Raw genomic sequence first — 18,846 nt, forward strand, 5'->3', positions numbered from 1 at the left:
CACAGGAGAAGGAAATCTCAGCACACTTCAGCCTCATCGCCTTGGAAGGGGCACCCAAAGAGAATCCAGACTAACTTCATTCAGACCTGAGATGACACCATCTAATCCCTCCCGACAGATGGCCATCCAGACTAACCCCATTCAAAAATGGGAAGGCACCATCTAATCCCTCCCGACAGATGGCCATCCATTACACACAGGAGAAGGATTTCTCCTCTCCTTGAGGATCAAGGGGTGCAAAACGATATCTCCCAGGATTCTATAGCAGTGAGCCAGGGATATGAAACAGGTTCCAAACTGCATTAATTCTGCAGTGTAGACGCATTCCAATGCTATGGCGAGGCTTTGTGTGCTTACGATGTGCGGCCGAGCGCCGTTTCTTCTCCTTCTTCATAAACCGGTTAACAAGCTAAGAGTTCATGTGCGGCAGGGAGGGGAGAAAATGCTTCTCTGAGCTACGGCGCCACATCAAATTTTTATGGGGCGCATTTCTGCGGAGAAGCGCGGCCCTAAAACCCGTCAGAATCCGGGCGGAGGAGGATAAATCCCACGCTCCCGGGTTCCTTAGCGGAGACCAGGCTCCCATTGATGCCGCCCGGAAGCGCATTGGCGAATTTTGTGAATGCAGGCAAATCCATAAAGACTCCAGTCTCTCGGGATGAGAAATATAGAAACCTGGAGGACCTTGAGGACTAGCACCTCAACTCCCAAATGTCAAGGTCTATTTTCCCCAAACTCCACCAGCATTCACATTGTTGGGCATGTTGAATATTTGTGCCAAGTTTGGTCCAGATCCATCATCATCATTATCATTATTATCCACTATTGCAAACTCATTGTTTTTAACTCGATGTTGTGTTTATGTTTTTCCCCCCGGTTATTGTGTATATTTTGTTATTGGTTTTTGTTATTGTTCCTTGATGTTTCATATTTTATCATTGCTTTGTATTTGATTGCTGTAAGCTGTAAGCTGCCCCGAGTCCCCTTCGGGGGAGATGGTGGTGGGATATAAATAAACTTCTTCTTCTTCTTCTTCTTCTTCTTCTTCTTCTTCTTATTCTTATTCTTATTCTTATTCTTATAATATTATTATTATTATTATTATTATTATTATTATTATGATTATTGTATGACACAGCAAACAAGATAGATATGCTGGATTTCGTATCACAAAATCTCACGTCGAACACTTCCCAAGTGTCTAGGTTTGTGTGATGTATTATTATATTATTATTATTATTATTATTATTATTATTATTATTATTATTATTATTATTATTATTGTATGACACAGCAAACAAGATAGATATGCTGGATTTCGTATCACAAAATCTCACGTCGAACACTTCCCAAGTGTCTAGGATTGTGTGATGTATTTTCGGATGATGCGTGCAGATCCCAGTAGGGTGGCCTTTTGCAGCTGGCAGATTGTGATTTTGTCAATGTCTATTGTTTCCAAATAATAATAACAACAACAACAACAACAACAACACAGTCCTAGACACTTGGAAAGTGTTCGACTTGTGATTTTGTGATATGAAATCCAGCATATCTATCTTGTTTGCTGTGTCATAATAATAATAATAATAATAATAATAATAATTATTATTATTATTATTATTATTGTTTGGAGTCCACGGTGCTCTCTGGATGTAGGTGAACTACAATTCCCAATCTCAAGGCCAATGTTCGGCAAGCCCTTCCAGTATTGTCTGTTGGAGTTCTGTGTGCCAAGTTTGATTCAATAGGAGATAGGGCGGAATACAAATAAAGTATTATTATTATTATTATGCAGGGGCTGGATGGCCATCTGTCTGGAGAGTTTAAATTGTGCCTTCCTTTGTAGAAGGAGGATGGAACAGATGGCCTTTGGGGCTCCCCCTTTCAGCTCCAGGACTTAAAATTATTATTATTATTATTATTATTATTATTATTATTATTATTATTATTAAGCAGGGGCTGGATGGCCATCTGTCTGGAGGGTTTGAATTGTGCCTTCCTTTATGGAAGGAGGATGGCATAGATGGCCTTTGGGGCTCTCCCTTTCAGCTCCAGGACTTAAAATTATTATTATTATTATTATTATTATTATTATTATTATTATTATTATTATTATTGAGAACAGGGGCTGGACGGCCATCTGTCTGGAGGGTTTGAATTGTGCCTTCCTTTGTAGAAGGAGGATGGAAGAGATGGCCTTTGGGGCTCTCCCTTTCAACTCCAGGACTTAAAATTATTATTATTATTATTATTATTAAGCAGGGGCTGGATGGCCATCTGTCAGGAGGGATTGGTACAGATTGAGGGACCCAGCCAAGGCAAAGCAAGCCAAGGCCTTTGATTGATGCCTCGGCTCGGCTCGCCATCATTTCTCGAAAAGCAGGGGCTCTTTAATGAGAACCAGGCCCAATTCCAGGGTCTATTTTGGGATGGATTTATGCCTTGCGATGGTGAAGGTGGTCCATGAAAATGCAATGCTCCCTCTTTCCTCTTTTTGGGAATAAAAATGCAAAAGAGGAATAAATCCCGGCACCGTAAAGGCCGCGAGGGAATTATGACGCTGGCAAGGATTTACCGGGATATTTATTCCTTTCGGGGCGAAAGCAAGAAGGAAAGGGGAGCCAATGACGCATCTCTTTCGGCAGAAGACAGAGGGACGGCTTTGCTCCCCACCCGACATTTCCCTCCTCCTTTCGGTCTTTTTTTCATTCATTCTTCCGTTCTGCTTTCCATAAAGCAACCCAGTCCAAAGGTCCGATCAAGAAGTGCTCTGCAGTTGACTTCAATTTTACACTATATTTATTTACTCCTTGAAAGTAAACATCAGAGAGGAAGCAAAACTGGAAGCAGCCAGGCTCTGAAGCTGCAAGGCCATGCCACACTAATCAAGGTGGGCCAATGGCGACATTCACACTTGCCTTGGGCAGACAAGAGCAAGAGCAGCCAGGCTTTGTAGCTACAAGGCCATTCAATGATAAATAAATAGATAATGAAGGTTTTTAAGCAGAGGCTAAATGGTCATCTGTTGGGAGGGTTTGGATGGTGTCTTCTTGCCGGGCAGAATAGGGATGGACTGGTTGGCCTTGGGGGTCTTTTTCAGCTATGATTCTATAATGATAGATAGATAGATGAATGGAATTAATTATATATACGTTTTTAAGGTTTTTATAATGTGTTTTAACAATGTTATTAACAGATCTGTTTATATTGTTTACTTTTTATGATTGCATTTTGGGCATTAAATTTTGCCAATTTTTGTAAGCCGCCCTGAGTCCCCTCGGGTGAGAAGGGCGGGGTATAAATGTTGTAAATAAATAGATAGATAGATAGATAGATAGATAGATAGATAGATAGATAGAAAGAAAGGTAGGTAGGCAGATAGATAGATAGATAGATAGATAGATAGATAGATAGATAGATAGAAATGATTGTATCTCCTTCCGGGAGATTTCTAAGCAGAAGCTGGATGGCCATCTGTCAGGAGGGTTTGGGTGGTGTCTTCTCGCCGGGAAGAATAGGGTTGGACTGGATGGCCTTTGGGGTCTTTGTCAGCTATGATTCTATAAAGATAGATAGATAGATAGATAGATGTAAAGAAAGAAATGATTGTATCCTTCTGGGAGATTTCTAAGCAGAGGTTGTATGGCCATCTGTCGGGAGGGTTTGGATGGTATCTTCTTGCTGGGAAGAATAGGGTTGGATTGGATTGCCTTGGGGGTCTTTTTGAACTCTATGATTCGATGATGGTGATAGATAAATAGATAATGATGATTGCATCTCCTTCCTGGTGATTTCTAAGCAGGATGGCCATCTGTCGGGAGGGTTTGGATGGTGTCTTCTTGCCGGGAAGAATAGTGTTGGACTGGATGGCTTTTGGGTCTATGATTCTATGATGATAGATAGATAGAGATGGTTGCATCTCCTTCCTGGAGATTTCTAGATGTCAGGAAGGTTTGGATGGTGTCTAGGGTTGGACTAGATGGCCTTCCGACACTTATGGTCCCCTGATGCTATGATAAATAAGACTTGGAGATATTCCAGAGTCCCTGGCCCTCAAAGGGACACCTACAAAGCACCCAAAGGGACTCGAAGTCAGGGAGAAGCAAGGGAGAGGGAAAGAAGAGCCGGGAGAGGCAGCGGCGCTGTCTGGGCGACTGAGGCTCAATGCCCATCATGTGGGTTGGCAGAGACAGACACCGACTGGCGTTGGGCTTCCCCAGAGGATCCCAAGGAGGACTTGTCTGGGGGGCAACTAGTCTGTTTCGGAAGCTCGGAGTTTGGAGGTGCAAATACCTGCAGCCAAGTCCCCTGCCATCCTAATAATAATAATAATAATAACAACAACATGCCCTGGCAGAATATGTAAAGCAGAGTGAAGAACCTGCGTTGATTGAAGTCCAAAATCAGAAACTCCTCAAAGCACAGCAGACAAAAAACCAGTACAAGAAAACCGCACTACAAACCAGAGCTGACAAAAACCAGTACAAGAAAACCACACTACAAACTAGAGCTGACAAAAACCAGTACAAGAAAACCGCACTACAAACTAGAGCTGACAAAAACCAGTACAAGAAAACCGCACTACAAACTAGAGCTGACAAAAACCAGTACAAGAAAATCGCACTACAAACTAGAGCTGACAGCTGGCACAACAAAACATGGCGTGGAAAGTTCCTTGACAAAATTGAAGGAGAAGACCTGATCTTTGAATTGAAGGAGAAGGCCTGATCCTTGCAGCCCAGGAGCAAGACATCAGAACAAAGGCAATTAATAATAATAATAATAATAATAATAATAATAATAATAATAATAATAGAAGACCTGGCTCTGGCTCACGAATGGGACCCTGAAGAAGGAGACAGAAGGCCTGATCCTTGCAGCCCAGGAGCAAGACATCAGAACAAAGGCAATTAATAATAATAATAATAATAATAATAATAATAATAATAATAGAAGACCTGGCTCTGGCTCACGAATGGGACCCTGAAGAAGGAGACAGAAGGCCTGATCCTTGCAGCCCAGGAGCAAGACATCAGGACAAAGGCAATTCAGGCCAAGATCGAAAAATCAGCTGATGACCCAAAATGCAGACTCTGCAATGAAGCCAATGAAACCATGGATCATATCCTCAGCTGCTGTAGGAAAATTGCACAGACAAACTACAAACAGAGGCACAACCATGTGGCCCAAATGATTCATTGGAACTTATGCCTCAAGTACCACCTCCCAGCAGCAAAGAACTGGTGGGATCACAAACCTGCAAAAGTATTGGAAAATGAGAACGCAAAGATACTGTGGGGACTTCCGAATCCAGACTGACAAAGTTCTGGAACACAACACACCAGACATCACAGTTGTGGAAAAGAACAAGGTTTGGATCATTGATGTTGCCATCCCAGGTGAAAAACAACAGGAAAAACTCAGCCGCTCTCAGGACCTCAAGATTGAACTTCAAAGACTCTGGCAGAAACCAGTGGAGGTGGTCCCGGTGGTGATCGGCACATTAGACATTGACAAAATCACGATCTGCCAACTGCAAAAGGCCACCCTACTGGGATCTGCACGAATCATCCGAAAATACATCACACAGTCCTAGACACTTGGGAAGTGTTCTACTTGTGATTTTGTGATACGAAATCCAGCAGGTCTATCTTGTTTGCTGTGTCAATAATAATAATAATAATAATAATAATAATTTCTATATCCCACCCCATCTCTTCCCTGCTGTGTGAGTCTCCTGCTCCATTGTGTCCTGGTTTCTAGGCATCCTCCTCCTCCTCCTCCTCCTCCCGGAGCCTCCTCATCGCAACGGATTAGTCAACTGACGAGCTCCGGATAATAAGTCTAATTAATAATTTCCATCTCTAAGGACTTGGCGCCTGATTACGGGCCTGCCGTTTGTCTCCTCTCTTTATCTTTGGGCTTAAACAGCCGCCGAGAACTCCAGATGATGACAGGCGGGGCGGGGAGGGGTGCGGAAGGAGGCAAGAAGGCATAAAGGCACCATCGAACCCCTCCCGACAGATGGCCACCCAGCCTCTGCTGAAAAACCTCCAAAGCCAGGCTCCTGGGTCAGGAGAGGCAACGCTGGGAAGACAGACAGACGCACACCCATGCATTTTTAAAGAGGATTCGTTCTAAATTTAACAAAGGCGTCGTTGCCACGAAAGAGGGAAAAGAGGGACCCGGTTCTGGACGGAGAGAGAGAGAGAGAGAGAGACAAACAGTCGCGAGGTTTATAAATAGGGAAAGATTGCACCGCTCCGGACGGAAAAGCCGGGCTCAGGGCGGTGACATTGGTCCAGACTTGCATGCAATTTAAATCATTTTATTTGCAAATAATATTAGGTTTCGTTCTGTGTTTAGAAGCCTATTCAATGCTATTGATCATATTCGTAGAATTATGGGATCGTGGAGTTGTAAGGGACCCCAAAGGGCCATCCAGTCCAACCCCCATTCTGCTATCAAGGAAGACACCATCTAATCCCTCCCGACAGATGGCCACCCAGCCTTTTCATAGACTCCTAATTGGAAGAGACCAAAAAGAGGCATCCAATCCCACATTCTACCATAAAGGCACCATCTAATCCCTCCCGACAGATGGCCATCCAGCCTTTCATAGAAGCACCCCAAGAGCCATTTAGCCCAACCCCCATTCTGCTATCAAGAAAGACACCTCCTGGCAGATGGCCATCCAGTTTCTGCTGAAAAACCTCCAGGGAAGGAGACTCCAATAGGCGGATACCATCTAATCCCTCCCGACATATGGACATCGAGTCTCTGCTGAAAAACCTCCAGCGAATGAGACTCCAATAGGTGGACACAAGCAAATCCCTCCCGACAGATGGCCATCCAGTTTCTGCTGAAAAAACTCCACGGAAGGAGACTCCAATAGGCGGATACCACCAAATCCCTCCCGACAGATGGCCATCCAGTTTCTGCTGAAAAAACTCCACGGAAGGAGACTCCAATAGGCGGATACCACCAAATCCCTCCCGACAGATGGACATCCAGTTTCTGCTGAAAAACCTCCAGGGAAGGAGACTCCAATAGGCGGACACCATCAAATCCCTCCTGACAGATGGCCACCCAGCCTTTTCATAGACTCCTAACTGGAAGGGACCACAAAGAGTCATCCAATCCCACATTCTACCATAAAGGCACCACCAAATCCCTCCTGACAGATGGCCATCCAGTTTCTGCTGAAAAACCTTCAGAGAAGGAGACTCCAGTAGGCGGACACCATCAAATCCCTCCCGACAGATGGCCATCTTTGTGTTCAATTGGATGTCAAAACAAAACAATGCCTTTCCTAGTCTCTTTCTGAGTGAGACCTTGAGGGAGGATCTGATCCCAGATTATTTGGCAGTACGGACTCATATATTATTATACATCAACCCCACTCGCCTAGTTTCCAACAGACCTCACAACCTCTGAGGATGCCTGCCATAGAGGTGGGCGAAACGTCAGGAGAGAATGCTTCTGGAACATGGAAAACTCACAGCAAGTGACCCAGTGATTCTGACCATGAAAGCCTTCGATGACACATGTTTTTGCAAAATGCACAGATGCAAACTCCGTGTTTTTCACGGCCGGCCTTTGCTGCATTGCCGATCCCGGACCCGGGTGCGAAACGCCCAACTCGCGGTGGGAATCAACCGCCCGGGCTCTTTACGAAAAGAAACACCGGCACAAACAAAGAAACCAATCAATCTCTGAGCCGCAAAGCCCTCTAAGTGCGTCCCGTGCGGAAGGAAGATTTGAGTCATCCGTCAGCGCTGAGCAGACAGCAAAAGCCTCCCCGTAATTGATTTTCCTTCTTTCCTTCCCTCCTGGAAGATCTTATTTCTCTCGGCAAAAACACCAGCATTTCGCCAAAAAGCAGGGCCAGGCAAACAGAACTTGGGTCGGCGGGCTCACCAACAACAAGCAAGGCTTTGGAGGCCTTTCCAATATAATAATAATAATAATAATAATAATAATAATAATAATAATAATAATAATAATAGACAAAATCACGATCTGCCAACTGCAAAAGGCCACCCAGTGATTCTGACCATGAAACCCCAACTCCCTGACATCGGAAAACACTGTCAAAACAATCACAGAGTTGGAAGGGGCTCCAAAGGCCATCTTCCCGTCCGGAAGAGCACAATCAAAGCACCCCCGACAGATGGCCATCCAGGCTCTGTTTCGCCGCGAGAGAGAAAGGCCTTACCTGGAGCAGCCAATAGCACCTTCGGTGGAAAGTGGGGATGATGGAGGAGTGGACGTAGCAGCCGTAGAGGCACTGCGGAGAAAGGGAAGGAGAAAAAGAAGAAGAGAAGCTCAGTCGGAGGAAGTTCTGCAATGCAAGCGCAACAACAACAGAAAATAATAATAATAATAATAATAATAATAGTAAGAAAATCACACAGACAGACTACAAACAGAGGCACAACTATGTGGCCCAAATGATTCATTGGAACTTATGCCTCAAGTACCACCTCCCAGCAGCAAAGAACTGGTGGGATCACAAACCTGCAAAAGTGTTGGAAAATGAGCACACAAAGAGACTGTGGGACTTCCGAATCCAGACTGACAAAGTTCTAGAACACAACACACCAGACATCACAGTTGTGGAAAAGAAAAAGGTTTGGATCATTGATGTCGCCATCCCAGGTGACAGTCGCATTGACGAAAAACAACAGGAAAAACTCAGCCGCTCTCAGGACCTCAAGATTGAACTTCAAAGACTCTGGCAGAAACCAGTGCAGGTGGTCCCAGTGGTGATCGGCACACCAAAAGATCTCAGCCGGCATTTGGAAACAATAGACATTGACAAAATCACAATCTGCCAACTGCAAAAGGCCACCCTGCTGGGATCTGCACGCATCATCCGAAAACACATCACACAGTCCTAGACACTTGGGAAGTGTTCGACTTGTGATTTTGTGATACGAAATCCAGCATATCTATCATAATAAAATAATAATAATAATAATAATAATAATAATAATAATAATAATAATAATAATAATAGGTTGCTGTGAGTCTTTCGGGTTGTATGGCCATGTTCCAGAAGCTTTCCAAACATGGCCATACAGCCCGAAAGACTCACAGCAACCCAGTGATCCTGGCCATGAAAGCCTTCGATAATACAATAATAATAATAATAATAATAATAATAATAATAAATAAGCACTACGTAACACTATTTTTATTCCTGAGTTATAAACATCATCTCCTCAACCCAGCCCAACCCACTTTTGCTTGGCAGGAAGGCACCACTCAAGCCCTCCTGACAGATGGCCATCCAGTCTATCACTGAATTTCAGAATCCTAGAGTTGGAAGACACCCCTTCAATTTTGTCAAGGAACTTTCCATGCAATGTTTTGTTGTGCCAGCTGTCAGCTGTAGTTTGTAGTGCGGTTTTCTTGTACTGATTCTGCTCTAGTTTGTAGTGCGGTTTTCTTGTACTGATTCTGCTCTACTTTGTAGTGCGGTTTTCTTGTACTGATGCTGCTCTAGTTTGTAGTGCGGTTTTCTTGTACTGATTCTGCTCTACTTTGTAGTGCGGTTTTCTTGTACTGATGCTGCTCTAGTTTGTAGTGCGGTTTTCTTGTACTGATTCTGCTCTAGTTTGTAGTGCGGTTTTCTTGTACTGATTCTGCTCTAGTTTGTAGTGCGGTTTTCTTGTACTGATTCTGCTCTAGTTTGTAGTGCGGTTTTCTTGTACTGATTCTGCTCTAGTTTGTAGTGCGGTTTTCTTGTACTGATTCTGCTCTAGTTTGTAGTGCGGTTTTCTTGTACTGGTTTTTTGTCTGCTGTGCTTTGAAGAGTTTCTGATTTTGGACTTCAATCAAAGCAGGTTCTTCACTTTGCTTTACATATTCTGCCAGGGCATGTTCTTCTTCTTTGACTGCTTGTTTTGCCTCTTTCTTTCTCCTTCCTTCTTTCCCCCCTTCCACCATTCCTTCTTTACTCTCCTTTTCCTCTCTCCCTTCTTTCCTTCTTCTTCCCTTCCTTCTTTTTCTCTTCCCACCCTCCCTCTCTTCTTTCCTTCTTTCTCCTTCCTTCCTTCCTTCCTTCCTTCCTTCCTTCCTTCCTTCCTTCCTTCCTTCCTTCCTTCCTTCCTTCCTTCTCTTCCCGCGTCCATCCAGCACTTGGTCTAATGAGAAAATCTCTGCCTCCCTCCTGGCCGGGCTCCCGCTTTCCATAATTTAATATTTCAATCCTCTTCTCCCTGGTTTTCCCTTCCTCTCCTCCTCCCTGAAGAGGGTTTAATTATTCTCACAGTGGAAAGAAAGAAAGAAAGAACGAGAAAAAGAAAGAGTGTGGGCGCAGATCCACCCTGGCCGTCAAAGGCTCCCCATCCCCGTCCGTTTCTTGATCTCTCCTTGAAACCGGGACTGTGTGAAGTGTACGGCAGAGACACAACAAGGGATTCAAAGGACAAGGAAGGAGATTCCGGGCCTCTCTCGGGAGGGTTTTGATGGTGCCGTGGATTGCCCTCAAAGCATCCTCTTAGCCGAGCCTTGACCTGAAACCCAGAGCCAAATCCAGAAGGGTTCTGAAGGGGGAGAAATCCAGGATGGTGGGCAGGATGGTGTTTGTAGAGGATGTTGGCAAGGCTCTTGGACGTGTTCATGGAAAGTAGGAACACTGGGATGTCTGTGGTGGAGCAAAAACAGAAAATCTAGGATGAAATTGTCTTTGTGTGAAAGCCTTTACTTGGGTGGTGGGCAGGATGGTGTTTGTAGAGGACATTGGCAAGGCTCTTGGACATGTTCATGCAAAGTAGGAACACTGGGATGTCTGTGGTGGAGCAAAAACAGAAAATCTAGGATGAAATTGTCTTCGTATAAAAGCCTTTGCTTGGGTGGTGGGCAGGAAGGTGTCTCTGGAGGATGTTGGCAGGGCTCTTGGACATGTTCATGGAAAGTAGGAACACTGGAATGTCTGTGGTGGAGGAAAAACAGAAAATCTAGGATGAAATTGTCTTCGTATGAAAGCCTTTACTTGGGTGGTGGGCAGGAAGGTGTCTGTGGAGGATGTTGGCAAGGCTCTTGGACATGTTCATGGAAAGTAGGAACACTGGGATGTCTGTGGTGGAGGAAAAACAGAAAATCTAGGATGAAATTGTCTTCGTATGAAAGCCTTTACTTGGGTGGTGGGCAGGAAGGTGTCTGTGGAGGATGTTGGCAAGGCTCTTGGACATGTTCATGGAAAGTAGGAACACTGGGATGTCTGTGGTGGAGCAAAAACAGAAAATCTAGGAGGAAATTGTCCCTTCCCTTGGGTAGTGGGCAGGATGGTGTTTGTGGAGGACGTTGGCAGGGCTCTTGGACATGTTCATGGAAAGTAGGAACACTGGGATGTCTGTGGTGGAGCAAAAACAGAAAATCTAGGAGGAAATTGTCCCTTCCCTTGGGTAGTGGGCAGGATGGTGTTTGTGGAGGACATTGGCAGGGCTCTTGGACATGTTCTCAGCGCTCGCTACAACACTGGGGTGTCTCTGGTGGAGGAAATACAGAAAGCCCCTTCTCTCCGTCCCCGGTGCGTTTCAGCGGCATTTGTGCTTCCTTCCTCGGAGTTTACTCTCCCCGCTCCCCCTTCCCTGCCGATATGATGAAAACCTTCGAGTAAAATCTTCATTAACTCCTGTCACAGCTGAGCTCCAACATTATTTTTCCTTATATGAGGATTTCCAGCTCAGCTCCGACGGCACGTTTTTATATTTTTATATTATTGTGTCAGGCGTGGAGGAAAAACACTTGTCTAATTTGCAACATCCCCATTATGCGCCTTTTATAAGGGCTGCAAGAGGGGGGGATAGATGGGAAAGCGTTCTCTGCGGCACAAAATAAAACCCGTCTCTCCGGATGACTTAAGGCCGATCGGAGGGTTTCCATCTCGCCTTTCCGTATACGAAGAAGCAGGGAATCGAGTTTGGAAGAAGAGTTTCGGGAAATAAAGTCAGGATACGGCTGAAATCTCCCTGTTGTGGGACCGCGGATACTGAGGGAAATCTCTCCCTCGATATCCGCGCTCCTGCAAAGTCAGGTCTTGCAAAGACAAGGCTGAATTCTCTCGGTTATAGTTTGGACATATCACTGGGAAAGAATTGTGGTTGTGGCCCTGACTGTCATGATCTCCAATCTTTGACATCTCTGGACGTGCTGACAAAGAACAGATGCCAGCCATAAAAACGGGCCAGCCATAAAACCTCAATTACCCTCTGGTATGTGAGAGCCCCTATATAAATGGGCAAAAGAGAAGATTCTGGTATTCTGTACAATAATGATGTCATGATCTCCGATCATTGACATCTCCGGACACAGAGCAAGCACTGACAAAGAACAGATGCCAACCATAAAACGGGCCAGCCATAAAACCTCAATTACCCTCTGGTATGTGAGAGCCCCTATATAAATGGGCTAAAGAGAAGATTCTGGTATTCTGTACAATAATGATGTCATGATCTCCGATCTTTGACATCTCCGGACACAGAGCAAGCACTGACAAAGAACAGATGCCAGCCATAAAACGGGCCAGCCATAAAACCTCAATTACTCTCTGGTATGTGAGAGCCCCTATATAAATGGGCTAAAGAGAAGATTCTGGTATTCTGTACAATAATGATGTCTTGATCTCCGATCTTTGACATCTCCGGACACAGAGCAAGCACTGACAAAGAACAGATGCCAGCCATAAAACGGGCCAGCCATAAAACCTCAATTACTCTCTGGTATGTGAGAGCCCCTATATAGATGGGTTAAAGAGAAGATTCTGGTATTCTGTACAATAAAACCTGCTGGAATATACCAGCGTGTGTCTTGGTGCTGATCATGACACTGACTTTGCAAGGACCGCGGATAGTGAGGAGAGATCTCTCCCTCGATATCCGTGGTCCGGCAAAGTTAGGTCTTGCAAACCCATAAAAACAGACCTAGAAACCTAGAAATCCCCGCTTTCCTTGCTGCGACAAGTTCCCTTTGGGACTCTCCGCTGTGAAATATGGCTTCTCGCTGACGTGCGCCCAACTCAGATTGCAGATCAGTTGTCAAATGCCGCCAGATAACAACGGCGGTGTGAAATATTGACGCTGTTGGGAAGCAGGAGGCGGATCTGCAGCATCGGAGCTCGGATGTGGGATATCCGCGCATACCAGGGACGTTTCGGCCGTCTCCACAAAGTTCTCTTAGTTTCTGAGATGGCCGAACACCTTACGGAACACAATGGCTCCGGATGAATGTCCAAATGCACATACACACACATACATGTGAATGGAATCGCATGCACGATACAGTCCATTCGATGGAAGAACCCATCCATCAGCCTCTGGTTTCCTTCTGTCTATACATATATAACCCATCATCACAACAACCACCATCACCATCAGCTTAAAGAGGTTTCTCTCACTCTATCTATATCTATATATATAAAAGGGTAATGAAATTTTGGCCTAGGACAAAACAACAAAACTACACATCCCAGAAACACTAAACTTGGCAGCACAACCCCTCATCCATGCCTCTACGTTCATACAACAAAAAGAAAAGACAAATAAAGTCCTAATTAGAGGGAGAGGAATAATTGTTTTTATCCAATTGCTGCCAGTTAGAAGGCTCATAAGGGATAAGCGGATGTTGGATAAGTGAGATTCTGCTGTAATATGAAATAATTACTGTGGTAGAATAATACAGAACTATATAATCTCTAAAACCAGGACAGTAAATAAAGCGCAACACTCTGAAAGCAGGGAAATTGGGAATTCTACAAAGGAAACAATCTCCCCTTAGGGGAGAAGAGCGGTATATAAATTAAATAAATAAATAAATAAATAAATCAGGGCCAGCTAACACCTCCCAAGAAAGGATTCTTCCAGAAAGGAAGCTGAGAAGGAAGTGAAGCAGTGTGTATTACCAAAGTCATTATTATTACTATCATTACTATTATTATTATTATTATTATCAGACACGACTGGACTTAATGTCAGGAGAAAACCTTTACCCTTTAACTTAACTACCACCAATTCCGCAATACTTTATTTCCCATACCACCAGACTTTGCCATAGCAACGTGTGGCCGGGCACAGCTAGTATATATATAAAAATGTAATGTCCGTTTTTACCATAGAGTAAACAACAAAACCACTGAACCAAATCACACCAAATTTGGCCACAAAAGACACAGTCATCCAATCTATGTCTTTCAATCAAAAAAACCTAGAAAAATAAAGTCCAAATAATAGAAACGACCCCAAAACCCAAAACTGCTCACCGCGCATGCGCAGAGGCCACCCGGGAATCACCCAAAGGACCTCATAGCTGTGCACAGAACCTAACGCCACACCTTTAGGGCCACGTAAGCCATGCTCCCAGCCCTCAGAGACTGTAATTTAGAGAGTATAAATAGTTATATGGCTTGCGTTGACGGGTCTTTGACAGCGGCAAGCGAGCCTCGGAGGGTGGCAAAGAAAAATACCGAGTGTACATTGCGCGCCATTCGTGTATCCACATTCCGTCCTCTCTCCCCTCCCTAAATCTTCTGATTTGGAGGAATTTGCCAAAGTTCAGAAGGAGCCCACGGAGCCCCGCTTGTCTTGACATTCAATAAGCAGCGGAAAAGGTCGACATTTCACTTGTATTAATTTTTTATCAAAGCCGGGGAGAAAAAAGCTCATTTTCATGGGAGATAATAGAGGCCGCCGGAGAGCTGCGCCCGCGAGATACGACGACGACGGAGCGGTGGATCGAGAGAGAGCAACCAAACGGCAGGCCTTCGGACTCTTATTGGGCGGGAATTATCTCTCCGAAAAAAGTCAACAATAGCTTTGTTGCCTGGAAGAAGGCCTTTCACATACAAACAAATACATAACTGGTTTGGGAAATGGCTGGAGGAATCCTGGCCGTAATCCCTTTTCCCAACCTGAATCCATGCATTTACTAAAACTCAACCTTCCAAACCTTCCTAATGCAGTGACCCCTTGATACAGTTCCTCATGTTGTGTTGAAGGGGTTTGGTGGGCACTGACGTTGAGTTTGGGAGTTGTAGTTCACCTCATCCAGAATAATGTGGACTCCAAACAATGATGGATCTGGACCAAACTTGGCACGAATACTCAATATGCTCAGTTTTGAACACTGGTGGAGTTTGGGGAAAAACAGACGTTGACATTCTGGGAGTTGTAGTTCACCAACACTCGGAGAGCACTCTATACCAAACTGGTGATGGAACTAGTAAGCTTTCCAAACATACTCATCATGCCAAACTTTGAGTACTGGTCGAGTTTGAGGGAAACAGACCTTGACATTCTGGGAGTTATAGTTCACCAACTCAGAGAGTATTCAAACTGGTGATGGAACTAGTACCAAAACAGTGATGGAACTAGTAAGCTTTCCACATATCCCCAACATGCCGAACTTTGAATAATAGTGGGATTTCGAGGGGACTGAGCTTAGCGGTTGGGAGTTATAGTTCACCCACTCCGACAGAGCAATGTGCACCCAACTGATGGATCTGGACCAAACTTATATTGGGCACAAATACCCAATATAACCAACTTTGAATACCGGTGGGATTTCGAGAATACCCAGGTTGAGAAACACTGTACTAAACCGTGTGTAGATAATACCAGATGCTTGTCATTGGACTCTGCTGACTGACAGGCTGAACCCTGCAGTATTTTGCTTACTTTTAGTCCAACTCTGACGTGCAGGAGAACACAATCCAATCCCTCCCAACAGATGGCCATAATGCTTATCATCCATCCATCCAAAGGACCAAGGAAGAGAGAAAGCGAGACACACTCAGCCGTGAAAATATGTTCTGGGATCTGCGGCCGCTCGTGGCGATAAATCAACATGGCAATCTTTCCCCAGCTCTCCGAGCCAAGCGCATGTTTTGCTTCCAGTCCGCAGAGAAGCCCATGCTTGGCTTCTCGGAGCCGGAGATAAGCAGGCTGTTAACACGCACAAGGATCGCTCAACAAGGGATCCCAAAGGAGGACGAGCGCATGCTCCGTGCGTCCGCTTCCACCCAAAAACGCTGCCGTAAGCCAGAGGAGGAAGAGGAGAACGATGTGGGCCACTGCCTTTCATGCCGCATGGAGTTTCCAAGGGAATCCTCACATTGTCTGATGCAAAACGGATGCAGGCCCATAGTCGTGCCATTGCGCATTGGACACACACTGGGTGACCCATGTTGCATATTCACGTGGCGCATTGATTTATTTATTCCCAAATCATGGGCCGGGAGCCCTTGGGTTTCCTCATCTGGCTGTTTTTGCAGCTGTTGTTGTGCCGCTCCCCAAACGTTTGATAGATTTGCATGCGCAAGTACAATTAACACCTTTCACAGGTCGCCCCGCAAGATTAATTCCCCGAACAGAGATTAATGAAAATGCGCGCAAAAATATTTTCCCGATTAATCTCAATCAGGAGCGGATTACGGCCGTGGGCAGCCGATGGAGACGTCGGAATTGGCCGGGGAGAGAGAAATAAGGAAAAAGAGAGAAAGGGAATGTGGGTTACATTGGGAACGTGTGTCAGGCGAACTACAACTCCCGGAATCCAAGCTCAATCATCCCCAAATCCCGCCTGTATTCAGAGTCAATCATGTGAACTACAACTCCCAGAATCCACAGTCAATCACTCCCAAACCAAACTTGGATTGACAGTTGCCCGTGTTGGCTTTGTGTGCCAGATCCATCCTCAGTTGGGTTCAGAATCTATCTGGATGCGGGTGAACTACAACTCCCAGAATCCACAATCAATCATCCCCAAATCCCGCCTGTATTCAGAGTCAATCATGTGAACTACAACTCCCAGAATCCATGGTCAATCACTCCCAAACCCAACCTGGATTGACAGTTGGCCGTGTTGGCTTTGTGTGCCAGATCCATCATCAGCCCGTCGCCGTTTTCCCCACTCGAACTGAACAAGATAAACTCCGCGGCCGACCCATTCCTCGCAGCCGGGAACATCTATCACCAATCCGAGATATATATATATATATATATGAATGAGAGAAACGCAAGGCGCGCATGAAGAATAAAGATGCCACGACGGAGGGCCCGGCGCAAACAAATGGGCCTCCGAAGAAGCATTTCGCCCCGTCCTCGACGCCGGGAAATAAGTCACGCGGAGCCTATGTTTCGAGTCGGCAACCTTCGCGGAAATCTGATTTACGGGCCCGCAAAAACACAACAGAAAAACAGGCCCAAAAATGTTGACAACTCGCCCCAAAACAGGAACCCTAGAGCAGATCGGATTGTCGGGTTCTAAAGCACCTGGTAGATTCCAACAGGTTCTATTGTATAGAATACCAGAACCTTCTCTTTGGCCCATTTATAAAGGGGCTCTCACATACCAAAGGGTAATTGAGGTTTTATGGCTGGCCCATTTTATGGCTGGCATCTGTTCTTTGTGACGGGAGATGTCAAAGACTGGAGATCATGACACATCAACAGAGAGGCTATTGATCAGCCCCTGATAGAGGACCAAAAAGCCGGCGTTGTCCTTAGACACCTCCAAGGTCATGTGGCCGCGGGCATGACAGTGTAGAACACCATCACATTGTTACGTTGTTGTTGGAGGCAACAAGCGGAGGTTTATTTACTTCCGGGCCTGAGAGGATGTCTGTTACGGAGTCTCCGCTCAGAAAGAATTGGACGGAACCAAACAACACAGTGTGAGACCTTTGACAGAGATTCCAAGTCTTCGCCCCCTCCCAATTGACTGAGAGGAGTGAGCTCCCGCTGTCAGCTCCAGCTTCTAAAGGTAAAAGGTTTCACCCTGACGTTAAGTCCAGTCGTGTCCGACTCTGCGGGTTGGTGTTCATCTCCATTTCTAGGGCAAAGAGCCGGCGTTGTCCATAGACACCTCCAAGGTCATGACTGCATGGAACACCGTTACCTTCCCGCTGGAGCAGTACCTATTTATCTACTCACATGCTGAGGGTTGGTGCTCATCTCCATTTCTAAGCCGAAGAGCCAGCATTGTCCATAGACACCTCCACTGTCATGACTGCCTGGAGCACTATTACTGTCCTGCCGCAGCAGTACCTATTGCTCTACTCACACTCTGGGGGTTGGCGCTCATCTCCATTTCTAGGGCAAAGAGCCGGCCTTGTCCATAGACACCTCCAAGGTCATGACTGCATGCAGCACTATTACTGTCCTGCCACAGCAGTACCTATTGCCCTACTCACACTCTGGGGGTTGGTGCTCATCTCCATTACTAGGGCAAAGAGCCGGCGTTGTCCGTAGACACCTCCAAGGTCATGACTGCATGCAGCACTATTACTGTCCTGTCGCAGCAGTACCTATTGCTCTACTCACACTCTGGGGGTTGGTGCTCATCTCCATTTCTAGGGCAAAGAGCCGGCGTTGTCCGTAGACACCTCCAAGGTCATGACCGCATGGAGCGCCGTTACATTCCCCTATTGATCTACTCACATTGGCATGTTTCCAAACTGCTAGGTTGGCAGAAGCTGGGGCTAACAGCGGGAGCTCACCCCGCTCCCCGGAATCGAACCAAGTTCAGCATCTCAGCGGTTTAACATGTTTGTAAGCGGATAGTAAATAATAATAATTATTATTATTATTCCCAGCAAAATGGCTCCACTGTACAGACTCCGAACACGTTGCCTTTCTTTTGCAGAGTTTTTTTTCCTCTCCTCCCTTCCTTTTTTATGCTGATCGTTAATTAAGGCCGTTAATTCACGCCGGAGATTTGTTCCCTTGGAGGCCATCGCAACCGCCTCCATCCATTACCGCGCTCGGCGTCGATGCAGGTTTTTAAAAATATCGAGTTGCCCCTGAGACGGAGTCCCAGAGGCCCACAGCAAGCCGCACCGAT

The 18,846-nt window shown here is 45.6% G+C and overlaps 1 protein-coding gene across 6 annotated transcripts in view; it reads right to left on the minus strand.

Moving 5' to 3' along the window:
• camta1 (calmodulin binding transcription activator 1) overlaps window positions 1-18,846 on the minus strand; it is a 195,240-nt gene that overhangs the window by 56,026 nt on the left and 120,368 nt on the right. For all 6 annotated transcript variants that reach the window (XM_062965984.1, XM_062965982.1, XM_062965983.1 and 3 more), the window contains one exon: window positions 8,219-8,290. In XM_062965984.1, coding sequence (XP_062822054.1) covers window positions 8,219-8,290 — 72 coding nt within the window. The remainder of the gene's footprint in view (window positions 1-8,218; window positions 8,291-18,846) is intronic.

This window comes from Anolis carolinensis, unplaced genomic scaffold, assembly GCF_035594765.1.
Source record: "Anolis carolinensis isolate JA03-04 unplaced genomic scaffold, rAnoCar3.1.pri scaffold_15, whole genome shotgun sequence".
In the NCBI taxonomy this organism is placed as follows: domain Eukaryota; kingdom Metazoa; phylum Chordata; class Lepidosauria; order Squamata; family Dactyloidae; genus Anolis; species Anolis carolinensis.